Consider the following 19,352-nt stretch of genomic DNA (forward strand, 5'->3'; position numbering starts at 1 on the left):
AAAGAGGGACTGTCCCTCCGAAAAAGGGATAGTTGGGAGGTATGGGGTCAACCATATAACTTTTACCTGCCAGGTGGCAACCCTAATTCCAGACAAGGTAACCACTGATACATTTTTTACATTAGGCCCCGAATGCAATAGCTCAGCCGGCATGATAACATATTGACAATACATATAAATTCTGTATCGCTTCATGACAAAAAAAAAAGCGACCAAAACAAGTTGATGCCGATTTTGTATGCAAATTTAATCTGAATAAATCGTTTTAAAAAAAGATGCCGTCTTCGTGTTTCTCTGACTTGTGTTCCTTGCGGGCCGCCGTAGCGTTCTTCGTTAAGGGAACCATGTGACTATGATGTCATCGGATGAGGAAGTACCTCGGAATAAGGGTGTACTGGGGGTGATGGCATCTTATAAAAAGGTAATATCATCGCTAGATAATCTGCTGTAGATGAACGTATTTCGCTGCACTAAAGCGGTATTTAAGGGTTTTTAGGGTTTAGGGGAGCGTTTGAGAGAGGCGCTTGTGAGTAAATATGTCGGGGTTTGGTGACTGTGCAACTGGGCTGTCGGGTATCACCGGCTGTATTGATTGCGCATCTGTTTTGTCCTTTCTCTACTGTTTTCACTTTTCTATATTGATGTTTTGCCTGCGGGTCTCCAGACGGTGTTAAACTACCACTTCCAATATCGCCGGCCGCAGAGCCTGTCGGGGGTTGCTGGGAGTGGTATATCGCTGGCGATCCGCCGCGGTGCCGTGTAACAATACATTGAACGCTAATGGAGGTTATTCTGGCATCTCAGGCCAAGCTGTATTATCTTGGGGTGAAGAATGTCCCATTTTTCGGCCCTTCCTCCGCTACTGAACTACAAATCCCGTCATTCCCGTGAGTATGGTGGGAGTTGTAGTTCAGCGGCACCGCAGTGTCGCAGTCTGAACACATTGCAGCAAAACTAATATCATGTGTTTTTTTTTAAAGAATTTAAATTGTATTAAGTATAAACCAAGGGTTGATCTATTTGAAACAATGTTTGATGGATACACTATTCCTCATTCTGCTTGTCCACCTCCAAAGGTCAATCAGCTTAGTAGCCACATCTGACTCTTCCCAATTCCTAGTAAGTGCCTTTGGGGGGGATGCTGGGAGTTGTGGTCCAAATCAAAGACACTTTGGCCTGCAGTCACTATTTTTTTTTTTGTAGTACTCTGCTTCAGTTCCATGGAAAAGGAGAGCCAATGTTGTAGCCAGCAGTAGAACAAGCCTAGTCCATTAAAGGGGTTATTCACCTTCAAACAACTAGTTGTTTTCAGACATCACCAGAAATAACAACTTTTTTCCAATTAATTTCTATTTTCTATGTGTCACCTTTTTCTAATAATTTAGTGTAATTTTTCACCTTCGAAAACTGTTCTGGGGTGGGTCGCCGACCCTGTGAATAGGGTTGCCATCTGGTCAATATTTTACCGGCCTGGCGGGTAAAAATGATGTTTGACCCCAAAGTTATTAATAGGGAAAAATTATAACTATAAAGGAATGCCGTAGTGATGTGTGGGTCAGGGTTTCCTACAAACCCGCGCGCACCCGCTTTCGGGGGTCCTTTTATAGACCCGCGCCAACCAGCCCGGCTGATTGACGTCACAATGACATCACAAAAGGGGCGGGGCGATCAGACGCGAGACTATAAAACTGGAAGTCGGATGCCGGCATTTGAAGGTGGCGGGCGGAGAGAGCAGGAGAAGAGCTCAACCCGCACCTGCCCGCAACCCGTGAGGAGCACTGCAAGGTCGACCCGAACGCGCCCGACCCACGGGTAAACTATTGGGTCGGCCCGCACATCACTAGAAGGCCGGTATTTTTTCCAGAAAAGGTGGCAATCCCTACCTGTGAACTGTTCTAAATTGATACATTTAGGTTTCATTACAGGCAGCTGTTAGAATTGATACAATAGTTGCTAATACACCAGAGATGCTGCTGAGAAATGTATCAACTAAATGTTGCAAAATAGTTTAGGGCAGAGAGTCAGATTTGGGGAGATTAGTCGCCCGGGGACAAATCTCCTCTTCTTCCGGGCAACTAATCTCCCCAAACTGCCTTCCCATTGACTAGAATGTAAATCGCCGGCGGGATTGCACTCGGAGGGCTTCGTTTTCCGAAGTTGCCCCGCGAGGAAACTGCGGAAAACGAATCGCTCCGAGTGTCATCCCGCCGGTGATTTACTCTCTAGCTGGAGGGAAGGCAGTTCGGGGAGATTAGTCACCCCCCGAAGAAGAGGAGATTTGTCGTTTGGCTACTAATCTCCCCAAATCTGACCACGTGTCCTTTAGAGTCTGCACCTGAATTACTGAGCTGCCAGACTGAAACACCAGAGACAAGCACATTAAGGGCAAGGCCAGACGTGGCGTTTTTATGTTGCGTTCTTAAAAAAGAACAGCCAGGCGTAAATACGCCACTGAAACCACATGCGACCGTCAACATGCATTTTTCAGCACGTAGGATTCTTTTCCCAACACGCACTTCTCAATGTTCTCATTGAGAATTTGGACGCCATATTTAAAATACGTTGCGTATTTACGCAAAGTGTGGTTTCAAACGTGCAGATCCCATAGAGTCTACTGATTTGGTAGTTTCTTGACGTATTGGCGTTTCTGCTAAAAAACGCCAATACTGGCGTCCTGTGACGCATTTCAGCTTGTAAGCGCCCTGTGTGAATTGCCATAGTGCGTTTCCCATTAGTTTCAGTGGTAGTACAGTTTATACGTATTTACGCCTGGCTGTTCTTTTCTAAAAACGCAACGTAAAAACGCTGCAAAAACGTCACGTCTGGCCTTGCCCTAAACTTTAATCTTAGATTTTGGAAAAACAGTAAAAAATAAATAATGGAAAGTAATAGAAAAAAAGTCTTTATTTCTGGGGAACAATCTGAAAACAACTGCACTGTAAAAAAAGTGTTTGGAAGGGATGGTTCACCTTTAAGTTAACTTTTAGTATGTTATAGAATTGCTAATGCTAAGCAACTTTTCAGTTGGTCTTGGTTTTTCTTTTTTTTTTTTACTCTTTCCAGCATTCAAATGGGGGTCATTGACCCCATCTAAAAAATGCTCTGTAAGGCTACAATTTTGTTCATTTTTATTACTCCTCTTTCTATGCAGCCCCTCTCCTATTCATATTCAAGACTCTTCTTCAAATCAGTGCATGATTGCTAGGGTAATTTGGACCCTAGCAACTAGACTGCTGAAATTTACAAACTGGAGAGCTGCTGAATAAAAAGCTAAATAACTCAAAAACCACAAATAATAAAAATGACACTCAATGGCAAATTTTTTCAGAATATCCCTCTCTACATCCTATTTTTGAACTTGTATAAAATTTGTGTTTTAAGGATCTATCCTCCACTAAGAATTATTAAATGAGACAAGTTTTTATTATTTCTGCTGGAGGGGCTGTTCAGCTGTAGAACCAAATGTGGCACCCTAGGATTTTTTTTGGCCTACAAAGTTAGTATTAAAGGACAAGGAAATGTGTGTTCACTACAGGTGGCAAAAAGGTGGTGCAGCATTTTGCTATTTTCTCAACTGGTGCCGTATTTTCTTAAAAGAAACCCTGACCTGGAAAAAAACGTAAGCAATATACATTGGAGCCTTTTTCAGCTGATTTCTGATTTGGCCAAATCAAAATGTCTGGCTGCTTTGAATTTAAACCCTTAAAATCATGTTACTTTTGGTCGCACAATTAAAAAAAAAATCTAATTTTTTCCCCATGCGATGAGCATCATACTCCCCCCCCCCCCACAAACTCACTTTGTCAACTTAAAGAAGTGGCTCACCAAGTTATAGAATGGTTAACTCTAAGCATTTTTTCAATTTGCCTTAATTTTTTTTTATTTGCCTTCTTGTGCTAACTCTATTATAATTGCTACTTTCTATTCAGGCCCTCTCCTCTTCATATTCTAGTCTTGTATTCAAATCAGTGCATGGTTGCTAGGCCAACGTGGATCCTAGCGACCAGATTGCTTAAATTGACAATTTGAGAGCTGAATAAAAAGCTAAATAATTCAAAACCCTCAGTAAAAAATGATAACCAATTGCTAATTTTCTCAGAGTATTACTCTCTATATCATACAAAAAGTTAAAGATGAACAGCCCCTTTAATTGGTATGTGCAATTTATGGGTTTGAATCTGTTCAGGATTTGGCCAAATCCTTAGTGGAAAAATTTGGAACGATTCACAAAAAATTGGATTCAGTGCATCCCTAAAACAGTTGATTTGATTTGTTTGGTGTTGCCTAATATATTGGCACCCCTTTAACAAATTCACATTTTCTTGTTCTTTAAGTCATAAATATATTTCAGAAGTTTAGCATTTGGAATAAAAGATAATTTTTCTAACTCAGGGAAAGAGTTGAGCAACTTAGTTTAGATAGGGCCAAATCAAGCCCTAGCTGCCGTATTTACTGCCTGGGGATTTTATAGTCCCTAGGTGCTTGAAAGCTTTATAGATCGATCTTATTGTATGGAGTCACTATTTTAATTGGAGCTGCCCTACACTCAGATGTATATAGAATAAATAACCGACCACTATGCTGGGAAAACATAGCTATGCTATAAGGGCATGAGCTTAGTGCATTGTCATCTCTCATTTATGCTTGCCAAAGGAAAAATCATGTATTGTCCCCTCAGACATGACACCTTAAAGGGATCCTGTCATCGGAAAACATGTTTTTTTCAAAATGCATCAGTTAATAGTGCTACTCCAGCAGAATTCTGCACTGACATCCATTTCTCAAAAGAGCAAAAGGATTTTTTTGTATTCAATTTTGAAATCTGACATGGGGCTAGACATATTGTCAATTTCCCAGCTGGCCCTGGTCATGTGACTTGTGCCTGCACTTTAGGAGAGAAATGCTTTGTGGCAGGCTGCTGTTTTTCTTTCTCAATGTAACTGAATGTGTCTCAGTGGGACATGGAGTGCTGTTCTTAGATCTACCAGGCAGCTGTTATCTTGTGTTAGGGAGCTGTTATCTGGTTACCTTCCCATTGTTCTTTTGTTTAGCTGCTGGGGGGGAACGGGAGGGGTGATATCACTCCAACTTGCAGTACAGCAGTAAAGAGTGATTGAAGTTTATCAGAGCACAAGTCACATGACTTGGGGCAGCTGGGAAATTGACAATATGTCTAGCCCCATGTCTGATTTCAAAATTGAATATAAAAAAATCTGTTTGCTCTTTTGAGAAATGGATTTCAGTGCAGAATTCTGCTGGAGCAGCACTATTACTTGACTTTCGGCCAGATATTGTTCGGGGAATCCCGTCGGAGGGCCCCATACATGGGCCAATGAGCTGCCGACTCGGTCTGTCGGCAGCTTTTATCGGCCCGTGTATGGCCACCTTCAGTGGATGGGAAAACTAAAACTTTACAACTAGTTCCATTTGTTTGTTCCTTCAAATGCATTTTCAGATTAACTTTTTAATTATAAAGTTAAGTCTTTGTTTAAAGTGTAATCAATTGTTATAGCCTTTTACTACCTCTGGTATAATGATTTAACTGTGATCATTTTATTTTCTGGAATCAGCTTATATGAAACCATTACATTGAGACTTAATTAAGAAACAATTTATATAAACTCTAAACAGTAACTGGAAAAGGACTGAGATGGAAGGATTTTCATGTTCTCTTCAGCCACCAGTAAGAACTTTTATTTTTATCTTTTTATTTGTTTTTCTGAAAGAAACCAATTTGATTTAGTTTTATGTTTAAGTTTTTTTTCTTCGTTTTATGGGTTAAATGTTTTGTTCTGTTTTCTTAAAAAATTCTTAAAAAAAAAAAAAAAAAGTCACTACAGGTATGGGATAAATTATCCAGAATGTTTGGGACCTGAAGTTTTCTGAATAATGTTTTTTTTCCCTAATTTCCTAAATGGGATGCCTACTTTAAAAAAAAAATTGCTTTCTCCATCAAAAAGGATTCATAGTGGCTTAGTTATTGTCAAGTACAGGGTTCTGATTTATTATCTCTGAAACAACAAATTTGTGAAATGTGAACAGTTTGAAAGTGATATTTTGGCAGCTGTCGTTTTATTTCCATTAGCTTTCTGGATAACTTTTTCTGGTTTATAGATCCCACACCTGTATTATTGTACAGTTGAGACAAAAGTTTTCAGGTTTTATCACAATACTTGGGGATACTTAGAATTTTAGGCCTATGGCACATGAGTTCAAGGTTTTTGCCGCCTGCATGGCTTCTAGCTTAGTAGACAGACGGGCAAACTTTGAATTTGCTTCTTCATAGCCTTCACTGATAACTGCTGTCGCCTCCCCATTACACCTGTAGGCCAGAGATTAATAGCTTGGAATTGCTCACTGATGAATTTCCAAACAGAAATTGCCTTACCACTGGAGTTTATGAAAAAGCATGTCTGCTGAACTGCAAACAGTTCAAATTTGCCGTAGCCCATAGACCCAATAGCAAATGTTTTGTGGACCACTGCCTTTGGATAGATAACTGTGGACAAAACACTGAGTTTCGTTGCTCTGAGCACTACTGAATGACAAGCAATACAGAGCGATGGGAGGCAGAGCATTTTTGGGCAAGGTTCACCTGTGTTTGTGTTCAGTAGGACATTGGCCGGTCAGTCATTATTGGAATAAAACCCACGTGCCATAGGCCTTTACGACTGTAAATTACATGAACGTCTAAAAAAAAAAAAAAAAAAAAAAAAAAAATACAATAAAAAAGTCTGGCTAGTTAACGTTTTATATTTATATAGAACCTGTACATGGACTCCCGTATGAATTTTTAACCTCCATTTTAATCTGTGATCATAAACTCTACTGATGGGGTTTGGTGTTACATTTATTATCATCATTATTATTATTCTTTTTTTTTTAATAGCATTTGACACTAGTGAAGGTACAAATTTTGTCCCGTTTTGCTTCAACAAAACATTTGCGAAACGCTGCCAGCATCTCGTTTTGGCGCGCAAAACTGAAGTGAAAATTTGCCGCCGTCCAAAAAAATGGACGTGGGCGAATTTTCGCTGCAGTTTTGCGAATCTATGCGACGGCGCGAAACACGGGAATTCGCTGCCAATTCGCGCCTGGCGAAAAATTCGCCCATCACTATTTGACACTTTACTGACATGTATATTTTACACATCAGTCTGTTCCCCATTTGAGCATCTAACAATGTAATGTGATGCACACCCTTTGATTACATTTACCCCATAACACTACTGGGGTCTGACTGTCTACCACACAACATTATGAGATGCAATTTTGATCCAAGTTGGGCAGATCCTACTTGTATCCCACTGACTTCTATCATATTTTTGGTTAAAGGGATACTGTCATGGGGAAAAACATTTTTTTTCAAAACGCATCAGATAATAGTGCTGCTCCAGCAGAATTCTGCACTGAAATCCATCTTTCAAAAGAGCAAACAGATTTTTTTTTTTTTAATATTCAATTTTGAAATCTGACATTGGGCTACACATATTGTCAGTTTCCCAGCTGCCCCAGTAATGTGACTTGTGCTCTGATAAACTTTAGGCACTCTTTACTGCTGTACTGCAAGTTGGAGTGATATCACCTCTCCCCCCCCCCAGCAGCCTAACAAAAGAACAATGGGAAGGTAACCAGATAGCAGCTCCCTAACACAAGATAACAGCTCCCTGGAGATCTAAAAACAACACTCAATAGTAAAAGCCAAGTCCCGCTGAGACTAATTCAGTTACATTAAAGTGATACTGTCACTAAAACACTTATTTTAAAAATATGAATGTACATTAAAAGTTACATATAGGTCATGCTGATTTTTTTTTTTTTTTTGCTGAAAGGTTTGTTTTTGTTGTCGAAGTTCCTAAACCTGACTGTTTTGCCAACTTGACTGTCCCTTTTCAGCCTGTCAGTTAGTTTCTAATGCTAACAGGCTCCTGCTGCACAAATATGGCAGCCCCCTCATAGGCGATCACAGGGAGTCAGATAGGTAATGTAAAAGCATTGGGCAAATTCTTTATGGCAAAACTATAAGAAGCGTGCAAAGTCAATTTTATGGTAGATTTAAAAAAGGTTCAATTTCTGGTGTCCGTATTTCTTTAAGTAGGAGAAATAGCCTGCCAGATAGTAGTTTCATCCTAAAGTGCAGGCACAAGTCACATGACTGGGGCAGCGGGGAAACTGACAATATGTCTAATCCCATGTCAGATTTTAAAATTGAAAATAAAAAAATCTGTTTGCTCTTTTGAGAATTGGATTTCAATGCAGAAGTCTGCTGGAGTAGCACTATTAACTGATGCGTTTTGAAAAAAAAAAAAACACATCTCAAACCACAGTTGAGATGTGGTTGGCTACCTGTAGCAGGCTATGGAGTCTGTGCATGGGGGCTACACGTACCATTTATTTTGCAGTCCTAGTAGATCTTGGGCAAATCATAATTTACTGTAACGCATAAGGCAATATAAAATGACAAATCGACTGTACATTTTTTTGCTATCTGTAGGACAAAAATCCAGTAGAAATGTTAATGCTTTTTGTCCAATGTCTGCTGTTATCCAACTGTTTTGGTGTTCTTCAATTAACCTTTTAAATTTTTGTGCCAGTTGATTTTTCTAGAGGGAAGACTCATGATTTCACTTTGAATAAGTTGTAAACCCCAGATATGTTAAAATCGAAGGCGGTTTCAGTCTTGAGTGCCAGTACTGTAGTTTCTGCGACCTGTGGCACATACATTTTGTGGGTCAAGAAAAAAGTGAAACATTGGCTTGACTTAGTTTTTAAAGGGGCAATATATCTATATATATATACCTGTATTTAATCTTCGTTTAACAAATCACCCTTGTATTGAATTTCCGTGGTGCCTTTTCTTTAATAGAGAAGTAAATATGAAAACGGGTGCCAATTTGTTGGGCATCTACCGCTGCTGGTACTCCCTAACCCTGAGTACTTCTTGTAGAGTGTGGCCACTTCTTGTTTGAAACATTTTCTCAGTATGCCTTGGGCCACCCTGGGAAGGCACATGGGAGCAAAGTGGGTGAAGTGGCTATTGCTAGTGAAAATTCTCCAGAAATCCAATCCACAGGGACATCGACAATTCACGAACAGGCGTAGAGGACAATTTGCTAGCAAAAGGGTACATCGCTAAAGAAGTTTAGCGCCCCATCGCCAGGTTACATCCTCGTCAATCTTCAATGACATCATATCCTGTATGCCAAAAAGTTTAAAAGCTAGCGTTTTTTTAATATTTTAAAGTGGGATAATGTTTAAATTTGTAACTGTTAAATATATTTTTTTAACCATTTGAACGTCATGCCACATTTGTTTTAGGGTGGGCTCATGTCTAGGTCAATAGAGTATCTCTCTTGTCTTTAATTTGCTTCCTTGGGCATTTTTAAGGGGAAGGGTGATCAGGGAGATTAGTCGCCTCGAAGAAAAGGAGGTTTGTCGCCGGGCGACAATCTGAATCTGCCTGTGTGCCCTGACCCTTAAAGTGAAAACTGGCTCACCTTGCAGATTTAGCCTTGCCATTGTCTGACTGCAGGCTGCCCACAAGCTCCTTATTACCTCCCACCCACCTTCTATTGTGAATATAATCCCATTAAAAGAAGCCAAGAGAGGGGCCGGGCCTGATGATTGAGGTAGCATTAGTGACATTATTGGGGGAGTGGCTAACTTAATCCTGCACAAGTGACACTCCAAATAGCAGGGAGTTTTTGGCCTGTTTACAAAGAGCAGTCAAGTCTATGATAGTGTATGAATTCTATTGCACTTCTCTGAGGCCGCAGTCACAATTCCAGTCTCAAAGAAATACATTAATTGCATAATACCTTTTCTTGGCTAAAACATTAGGTTGGAAGCATTTTCAACAACATGTCTGTTTATTGTGCTTTTGTTATACAAAGGTGTATTTCTCCTTTTAAAGGAGAAGTAAATCCTAACTAAAGATGTAGGTAGGTAGAAATGTTGTACATTATGTTTTGTGATTCTGTACCAGCCCAAGGTAACCACAGCCCTTTAGCAGTAAAGATCTGTGTCTCCAAAGATGCCCCAGTAGCTCCCCATCTTCTTTTCTCCTGATTCACTGCACATGTTCTGTGCTGCTGTCACTTACTGAGCTTAGGGACCCACTCACAATATACAGTACACACAGAATAGAAATGTCACAATATAAGGCTGATTAGTAATTAATACATATAATTACTACATGGCAGCACAGAAACCAGTGCAGCTAGCATCAGAAATATATTACAGCTTATATTACAGACAAACCTCATTTTCTGCTGGATAATTAGTGACAACCCCTAAGCTTAGCTTCTCAACAGCTGCTCAGAGCCCACTGAGCATGTGAGTGTCACAGACACTTTCCAAGATGGTGACCCCCTGTGACAAGTTTGAAGTCCTGGATCATTGCTGCTATTGACAAGCTGAAACTTTAGGGTGGTGCAATAAGTTCAGTATATAAAATGTGGCATTTTTAACCATATTCATTTTTAGGGTATAGTTCTACTTTAATTGGATAATATATTTATGGCTATCCACTTACATTTTTGAATGGTTTCGGTCTGCAAAGTAATTGTAAAGTTTGCTCAACCCATAGTGTACATTTAGAACTGTATCATGCAAGTTTTGGTATATGTTTGTGATTTAAAGGGGCAGTGCACTCTAAAAGTTTAACCTTTGGAATGATATAGATGTGTTATTGAAAGAGAATTTACAATTGGGTTTAATTTTTTGTTAACCATTTATATTGAAACTGTTATCTAGCAAACATATTTTGGATTGACTGGAAATTATATAGTACAGTAAAACGGATTACAAAGCAAAGTTACCCTTTTTTTTTTTTAAATTCTAGAATATAAATGCAAAACAAGAACATTTCATGTTTCCTCAGAATATTAAAATGTATATATCATGCTAATACATTATAACCTGATGGTCCCCTTATAAGGGGACCCGTTACCCAAAAAAAATGATTCCAAATGCAATTTTATCACAATAGTCAAGCAAAATGAACTTTAATTACACTTGATAAATGATTTGAGTCTTGTTTCCTTCAGTCTGGGAATTAGGGTTGTCACCTGTCCAGTTTGGCCCAGACAGCCCGGTAATTTAAAGGGATGCCCGGGTCAAAACTTCCTGCCAGTTTTCCAAAAGAGAAAAACCGGCAGGATTCCCTGTGATTGACATGGCGATCTGCCAATCGCTGACTGTTGCGTCATAGCCACGCTATGGTCATCTTTCTTCCATTTCTGTAGTATGTCTCAAATATAAGTATTTTTACAATGTGTATGAAATGTAAAAACAAGCAGCTGCTTCCCGACTACATGGCTTTAATCCTATTGGCTGTCAAGATGGGGGTCTGCACTTTCTTACTTTTCCTGATTCTATTCTGCAGTAACCCATCCTTTAGTTAGATGCTGCTGAACCCACGGAATAGAGTCCTGCATTGTGTCGGGTACCTGCAAGGTTTTCTTGTTTTGGGCAGAAAGACAGCTGTCCTCTTGCAACGCGGGCTGTCCGTCGGTACCCTGCCTGGCTACTTAGGCCAATCACAGGCTGCATTCCCCCCACCTTCTGTTAGAGGCCTGCAGTTTAATGTAATTATTTCCCCCAACCTGGTTGATCTACCTCTGGAGTGATGTCACTTCCACCCACCAGTGACATCACTTCTGGTTTTTGCTGGTCTCGGGTCAGGCCTAAATTTAGGGCGGGTAGGTTTTGGGAGCAGGAAGAGGGGGATTTAGAAGGCCACGGGTCTGAGTTTGGCACAGTCTGCCCAACTGGAGCCATGTAAGGTTCTACCACGGAATTCATAAGAAGTTTGGAGGTGTACAGAATTTGTATAATGAAAATCCTTATTACGAGAACTTTAAGGGCAGTGACACGCTCTGATTCGGGGAGATTAGTCGCACAGCGTCAAATCTCCTCTTCTTCGGGGCGACTAATCTCCTCGAACTGCCCCCCCGACCGGCTAGCATGTAAATCGCCGGCGGGATGGCAATCAGTTCACTTCGTTTTCCTAGGTTGCCTCATTTGGGAACTTCGAGCGACTTCAGAAAAACTAAGCGATCCGGGTGCCATCCCACCGTAGATTTAGGTCATGTATCATATACTGTTGCTCTGCACTGGTAAAACTGATGTTTGCTTCAGAAACACTCCTACAGTTCATATAAACAAGCTGCAGTGTAGCAATGGTGGAATTTAAAAAAAAAAAGGTTATATGGCGCACGTTAAATATTGGATAACCAATAACACCATTATGTTCTACAGAGCCTTTTCTCCTTTGAATGGCTGCACCCATTGCTACACAGCAGCTTATTTATATAAACTTTAGTAGTGTTTCTGAAGCAAACCCAGCAGTTTTACCAATGCAGGGCAACACTGCATTATATTTGTATTATTTTATTTTTTGAAGTTACTGTTCCTTTAAGCTAGGGGTCCCTAAACTTTTTTACTCGTGAGCCACATTTAAATGCAAAAAGAGTTGTAGAGCAACACAAGCATGAAAAAGTCCATGAGGATGTCAAATAAGGGCTGTGATTGGCTGTTTGGTAATCTCTATATGTACGGGTAGCCTACAGGAGGCTCTGCTTGGAAGTACACCTGTTTTTTATGCTACTAAAACTTGCCTCCAAGCCAGGAATTCAAAAATAATCGCGTGCTTTGAGGCCACTGGGAGCAACATCCAAGGGGTTGGTGAGCAACATGTTGCTCACGAGCTACTGGTTGGGGATCACTGCTTTAAGCCATGTCCCATTGCCACCACTTTTTTGGCAACTGGACACCGGTAATTCTTAATTACAGCTACAGAACCTGCAATAAACGAAGAATTCCTCCCAAAAACTCAATAAATTTGCTCTCCATGGCTGAATAAAATTCATCAATAGCACACCTGTTCTGCAAACCCACTTGCCACACTACTCTTTCTACCTGAAAGAACTTTTCAAATTAACACACAACTCCTTTGAACTCTAAATAAAGTCAACTGCTTGGCCTATATAAGTAATCCCCCCCCCCCCTCCCAAAAGCTGCTTAAAACAAATTTCACTCCCACGCTTCAGTCTGAGACACATTTAAAACCTTGTTGTGGGTGGTACTTTGGCCTTTTCCTGTACAATGCACCGTACAATTCTTTTATTTTGTTTCCTTAATCTACAGGTATGTTATTAATGTTTTGCTTTTAATTGGAATTTTTGACTTTTTCGTCAACTGCAGCATTTATTTAAACATGTATTTTTAAATCTTTCTATGGACGAGGAAAGGCTGTGGGGGTGCCAATATGTTAGACAACCCCAAGTGAAATCAATTACTATGTTTTTTTTTTTTTGCCTTGAGAAGGTGGGATAAAATTATTGCCAAAGAGACAAAGGTACTTCCACTTCCACTTGACTCGCGTCTAACAAATAGGCACCACTCCAAAAACTTGCTTTTCTTTGTACTTTCATTGAGAAAAAAAATCTAAATTATTTTAAGAGCAGGGCTAAAAATTTAATTCTTACATATCCACATATATCTTTTGAAGCCTACTGCAATTTATAGTGTGATTGCACACATTCTAAACGTCAGATTTGTTTAAAGGGCAAGTCAACCTCAAAATAAAAATCTGCCTAATAAAAGAAAACCATTCTAATAAACTTTCCAATATCCATTTATTAAAATGTTTGTGCTTTTAAAATTTGTAAAAAAACAATTGCTGTTGAAAGCAGCATTGCTTAACTCCTGGTTCCAAAATTTGCTTAACTCCTGGTTCCCCAGCAAAGTCAGGTCTGTTAATCAGCTGCCTTGTCTTACATTGTATCAACTGTCTGAGCCATCAGGGCAGAGAATAGAAAGGGACAGACACTGCTTTCAATAGCAATACATATACAAATAACTTAAAAACCATAGAAAAAATGTAATGTATATTGCAAAGTTGCTTTGAGTTATGTTTTCTTTTATTAGGCAAAGCATTATTTTTTGGGTTGATGTTTCCTTTTATCATTTATTGTGCAAGTGAAATCATCTTAAAGGGACATCTTAAACCAAAAAATGTACTTATGCGCTCCTACATTTCAATATATTTTTATTTTTGCCAGTTAGTAGAGTCCTGTGTGGGTCCATTTTTTGGGACCCGTACCCGCAACCTGCAATACGCAACCCGAACCCGCATTCTTACCCGCTTGGAACCGCTACCCGACCCTACCCGCAAGTACCTTATCCGTGACCCGTTGATCATCAAGAAACAGGAAGTACCATCATTGTAAACCGGACGTGACATCATCGGAAGTAGAAGTGATCAGAAAAAAATGAGTAAAACAGGAAGTGGTGTCATCGAAAGTTGCTGTGACCAGAAAAAATGAGTAAATATCGCTATTGAGAAGACACGCGGCCCGACCCGCAGAACCGCGACCCCCGTCTTTCCCCTCACCCAGAACTTCTCCCCTCAACCTGCAAGGTACCGCAGGTTTTTGCAGGTAACCCGTAGGTACCCGACCCATGCTAAGGGGTTGTGTAAACTAAGGGCTCTTGTAAACTTGAGTATCAGCTCTTAATTTAAAGAACATCACTTTATTTCAAAGGCTTCATATCTTTCTTTGAACGTATGACCCTTTATGTAGTGGGATCCGTAATCTGGAGACCTGATATAACCTGAAAAAGCTCCAAATTATGAGAAGGCCTATTCCCATTTTAAGTAAAGTGTTAACGAATCTGTCACATTCTGGATAATAGATCCTATACCTGTATTAAGTTACCGACCTAAAACATGCCGAAAGTGTATAAAAAGCATGGAGAAAACATGTAAATAAGCCCTAAAGGGGGGTAGAATGAATGATTGACAGTTCCCTTTCACAAGGAATTATATAGGAGTGACATAATTGGGAAAAGTAATTTAATATCTGGCCTATAAAGATGGCTATGTATCTGTATGTGTATTTCTGTTTGGCATATAATCAAAGAGCTCATCCAACGCATGTCCCCTCTTTGCACAGTAGTACTAAACAAGTCCAATATGGAGGTTTAATCTACAAATTCGTTAACATTTCGTTTCTTCCAGAGATTGCATTTCATATGAGGCCCAAATAAAATTCTTGAAATGTTTCAGTTCCAAGGGAAGATGGAAACTTAAGTCTCATGCAGCGCCGTGCAACTTGAACTATAAAACGTGGCCTTTATGAAAGAGAGACGCTAAGAGCCTGTTTTATTCACTGAAATAGCTGGCAGCAGCTGCCCTCGGTATCCCGTTCAGCAATGTCGCTTATATTTTCTATATTTGTGATATAGTATGTGCAAGTTTAGATCGAATGCAGGATGAAGACTTAGTGGCAAGCGCAGCTGAGCTTTGGCAGGAGGGTACAGCTGTCAATATATTCCTCTAGGGGGGTAACAGTGACAGTTTTACAACTTCAATTTTTTTATATCACTTAAATGTTCAGAGCTTTCTATTTTATATAGTGCCAACTGTATCCTCAGCGATTTACAAGACTGCAACACAGAAGAGATCTAAAACATTGTATAATACATTACCAACATATCGGTGGCATAATGTTGCAGCATACTTTAGGCGAAGCAAGTTTTCGTTTCTGAATTATGAGGATATACAAAGGCAATCTAATTCAAAAGGAAGATCTTCTATGACTAAGTATCAACAACAAATGAAGGTTTTTGTGTATATTAAGAGTTTTATGGTTAATGTAAACTGCTATCTAGCCATGGGCCAGGTATTCATGTTCTCATAGGGCTCTATGGTCTATTCCAAATAATAGAATGTTCAGAGGTCCACGTCCATTTGTGACTCGTCAACAGAATGAAAACCTTTGTCATAACATATAAGCATTAAAAACACAATAGTACAGGTATGGGATTATCCGGAGGCCCATTACCCAAAAAGCTCGGAATTACCGAAAGGCTGTCTCCCATGATGTCATTAAATTAGGTGTTGATTGTATTGCCAAAATTGGATACAAGCAACACCTAATTTAATGACATCATTGTGGATTATGAGAAACAGATTATGCTGATTGGAGCAACATTTCAGAGGATATATAGCGAAGCAAGATCGTATGTACAAGTTATTCTGAATTGAGAAAGCCAGTTGGATGACTGGTGAAACGTCTTCAAGAAAAACACAGCAAGTCCAGTTGATTTGATTTATTTCTATAGATATACCATGACTTTCACAAACATATAGGGACGGTTTTGTAGTTTGCTTGTGTAAGCCATTGAGAATTTTGGTTTCTCTGTGTTAGGAGCACCTGTTACAGAACAGCTTGGTTTATATTCTAGTTAAATTGCTGCTTCTCCTCATTAAGGGTAGGACTACACGGACTGTGTGCTGCGTCTGCATCCAGCAGTCGTGTTGCGTCGGATCAACGCTTTGACTTCACCCGACAATGCATTCACTTACCTTATTTCCGTTGCATCTGATTTGACGCCTGCGTTTTTGCGCATCGCGCCGGATCACTCCAAAATCGACTGTGTAGTCCTACTCTAAGGGCCAAGGCATTCATTATAATTATTATATATTTATAAAGGGTACAAACATACATATTTCATACAGATACTGATACATGAGCCGGCCCTGCTCATTAGAGCTTACAATCTAAAAGTGAGCCTTGAGTAAAATAACCAGCACATTTTCATATGTGAAAAGAAATCTGTTCTATTTTATGCACCCCAGCTGCCTCTTAAATAGACATGTTTCGCTTTTGTGGTTGAGAAGAGCAGTTTACTGTAATGCTTGTAACGTTTGTGATCTGAAGTCGCTAGAGGAAGCCAAATCAGATTTATATTGACTTCTCTTGGCTCTTCTCATATTCTGCTGCCGTGCACATATGGTTCATACTAACAAGTTTGGGTTCTAAAAAGTTCTTTATCATTGGCAAATGAGAAATTTGGAGGAAAAAGCACACATGAGGAACCAAATGGCATTTAGTGCTAGCAGCGAAAACACTTGTATATTGGAAGTAAAACCTTGATCTTAAATTGTATCTGCAGCAGAAATATAATGTGATCTACAGTATTTTACCAATTGTCGGCTGCTTGTATGGTTCCAGTTAATTCTGCTCTTTCCAACCCTAACAGTCTTTTCTTGTGTGTAATTGTCACTAACAATCTTGTTGGTATTGAACATTGATCTTTAACTGTTTCCACATAGGTCAGTTGAAACTGTATTCATACAGTTCAGCTTGCCTTGAACTTCCTTTATTTTTGTGCCATCCTGTCTCACACTGACCCATCTCATAGTTTTCCTTTCTCTGCAGTGCCCAGTGCCCAAATCTCTGTGGCTGGGCTGCTCCAGCCTGGTGGACAGCATGCCCTCCCTGCAGTGCCTGTATAACCCAGGGACTGGCGCACTTACAACTTTCCAGGTACTTTCTCTGTCTGTCACTCCCACAAATTCTTTCTTTCTTTCTTAACCCATTAACATGATGTATAGGGGCATGTATATTACAAGTTAACGTGAACCTGGTGAGGTTTTTTTCTCCCCATTTAATTTTTATATTTTTCATTTTCTATTTTTTTTGTTTTTTTTTTTTTTAATACTTTGGCTTGATAATAATGTAACGATTAAACAAAGTTCAGGACTTGCAGAAGTCGCACTAGGTCTGATCCTAGAATAGCTTAGTTTCTGAATTGTTCTGAGTTGCTGCATTGTGCAGCTGCTGGTACTGCCATCACACTGTAAGCAATAGTGTTAGAGTTTGACCTTGCAAGTTACATTAACCTTTGTATTTGACATGATGGAGCTGCTACCCCTTCATACTCGGCAGTTAATGTTCACCCTCAGCTTTTTAGGTATATAAAATCATGCACCATTATCTAGGAATCTTTACTGCTCTCCGGATACTTGCCTTCCGGAAGGCATTTTGGAGAGATTAGTCGCCCGCAGTAGAAAAGATTTGTCCCTGGGTGACTCTTCTCCCCATGTGTCACCACCCTTAGTACCCCCCAGAAGTAGTTCTTTGTAATAACTATTGGTTAGGTGTATAGCTGTGACACTGTTTACTGGTTACACTATAAATGCTTTCACTATGGAGAATGCTGGAATTTCCAACATTTTGTGATATTTTAAGTCCTCTACTCTTGCACAAGCTTACCAGTTGTCAGTGATAGGCTAACACAATAAAGATATTAAATAGTGATACTGAAATCGGTCAGCCCAAATAATGTCCTGTTGTGCCCTACGTACGCATGGAAGTGTTTTGTTTGGGTTTCTTTAGACCGTCTCCTATAGGCGCTCAATTTCTTCTACAGCAAATGCCTCTAGTCTTGTGAATTCCCAGCCAATGTAGAGGAGATAAACACTGCAGGTGTAATTTTCAATTCTTTTAAAGGCATTTGAGAAAATAATCAAACCCAAATGGCCCCAATATATACAAAAGTATGTAAGGCTTTCTGGAGCATTCCCACTAATTGTACTCTGCTTTAGCACAGTATCCATCACAACTAGCAATGACTCGTCTGTGATAACCCTCATGTAGTCTGTTCCTATCGGGGAACCCTAGTTTTCAAATGGTCGCTCAGAAATGCCATCCATTAACAATATAGGATATGCTTTAAACCAGCGGTGCCCAAACTGTTTGCAACAAGGGCCAGATTTGGTGAGGTGAAAATGTGTGGGGGCCGACCATTCAGCCCGACATTGTTTGAACCATTAACATTAAATTACAGGAATCGAGTAACTGAAGCAGTAATATTTGGGCACATTAGTGAAATGATCTGCCACTTGGTCTATACTGCTGCCTGTGTGCTGAAGGTGTTAGTAATATACACTGGAACATAGTGACGCCATACTTCTTTAGTTTACTGTACTGGCACATCAGTACGTCTATTGACACCTTCAGCCCTAAAGAAGTATGTGAAAACAGTGCATCTCTACGTTCCCGTACATGTCTATTACTAACACCTTCAGCACACAGGCAGCAGTATAGACCAAATGGCAGATCATTTCACTAATGTGCCTTAATATTACTGCTATGGGATTCCTGATCACACTGTGCTGGGGGGCCTCATTATTATTAATTTCATGATGGAGGCTGAGGGCCGGTGTAAATTTGAAAACGGGCCGCAATTGGCCCCCGGGCCGCACTTTGGACATGCCTGCTTTAAACAAAGCCACTGAGCTCTTCCCTGTCTAAGATTTCAGTAAATGTCCAAATGGGCTTGTTTATAGCCCACTCTTGTTCCCACTGTTGTGGTCTACTCAACACCAACTGAAGATCTATCTATTGGTAGATCATTATCTTGTAGACACTACTGCATTTGATTAATTCCTCTAAGGATAATCCTTATTACAGTTCCACAATTCTGGCAGTTGTAAAAGGCCATACCTTGATTTTTATTATTTTTCCCAATTTTTTCCCTCCTATTCAGTTAATTTA

The 19,352-nt window shown here is 39.9% G+C and overlaps 1 protein-coding gene across 15 annotated transcripts in view; it reads left to right on the plus strand.

Moving 5' to 3' along the window:
* Positions 1-270: 270 nt before the first annotated feature.
* btrc.S (beta-transducin repeat containing E3 ubiquitin protein ligase S homeolog) overlaps positions 271-19,352 on the plus strand; it is a 117,649-nt gene continuing 98,567 nt past the window's right edge. For 2 of the 15 annotated variants that reach the window (XM_041570404.1, XM_041570409.1), the window contains exons 1-2: positions 271-421; positions 5,571-5,683. In XM_041570404.1, the coding sequence (XP_041426338.1) occupies positions 5,651-5,683 (33 nt within the window). In that variant the 5' untranslated portion in view covers positions 271-421; positions 5,571-5,650. 15 annotated transcript variants of the gene reach the window in all.

This window comes from Xenopus laevis, chromosome 7S (genome assembly GCF_017654675.1).
Source record: "Xenopus laevis strain J_2021 chromosome 7S, Xenopus_laevis_v10.1, whole genome shotgun sequence".
NCBI classification, from domain to species: Eukaryota; Metazoa; Chordata; class Amphibia; order Anura; family Pipidae; genus Xenopus; species Xenopus laevis.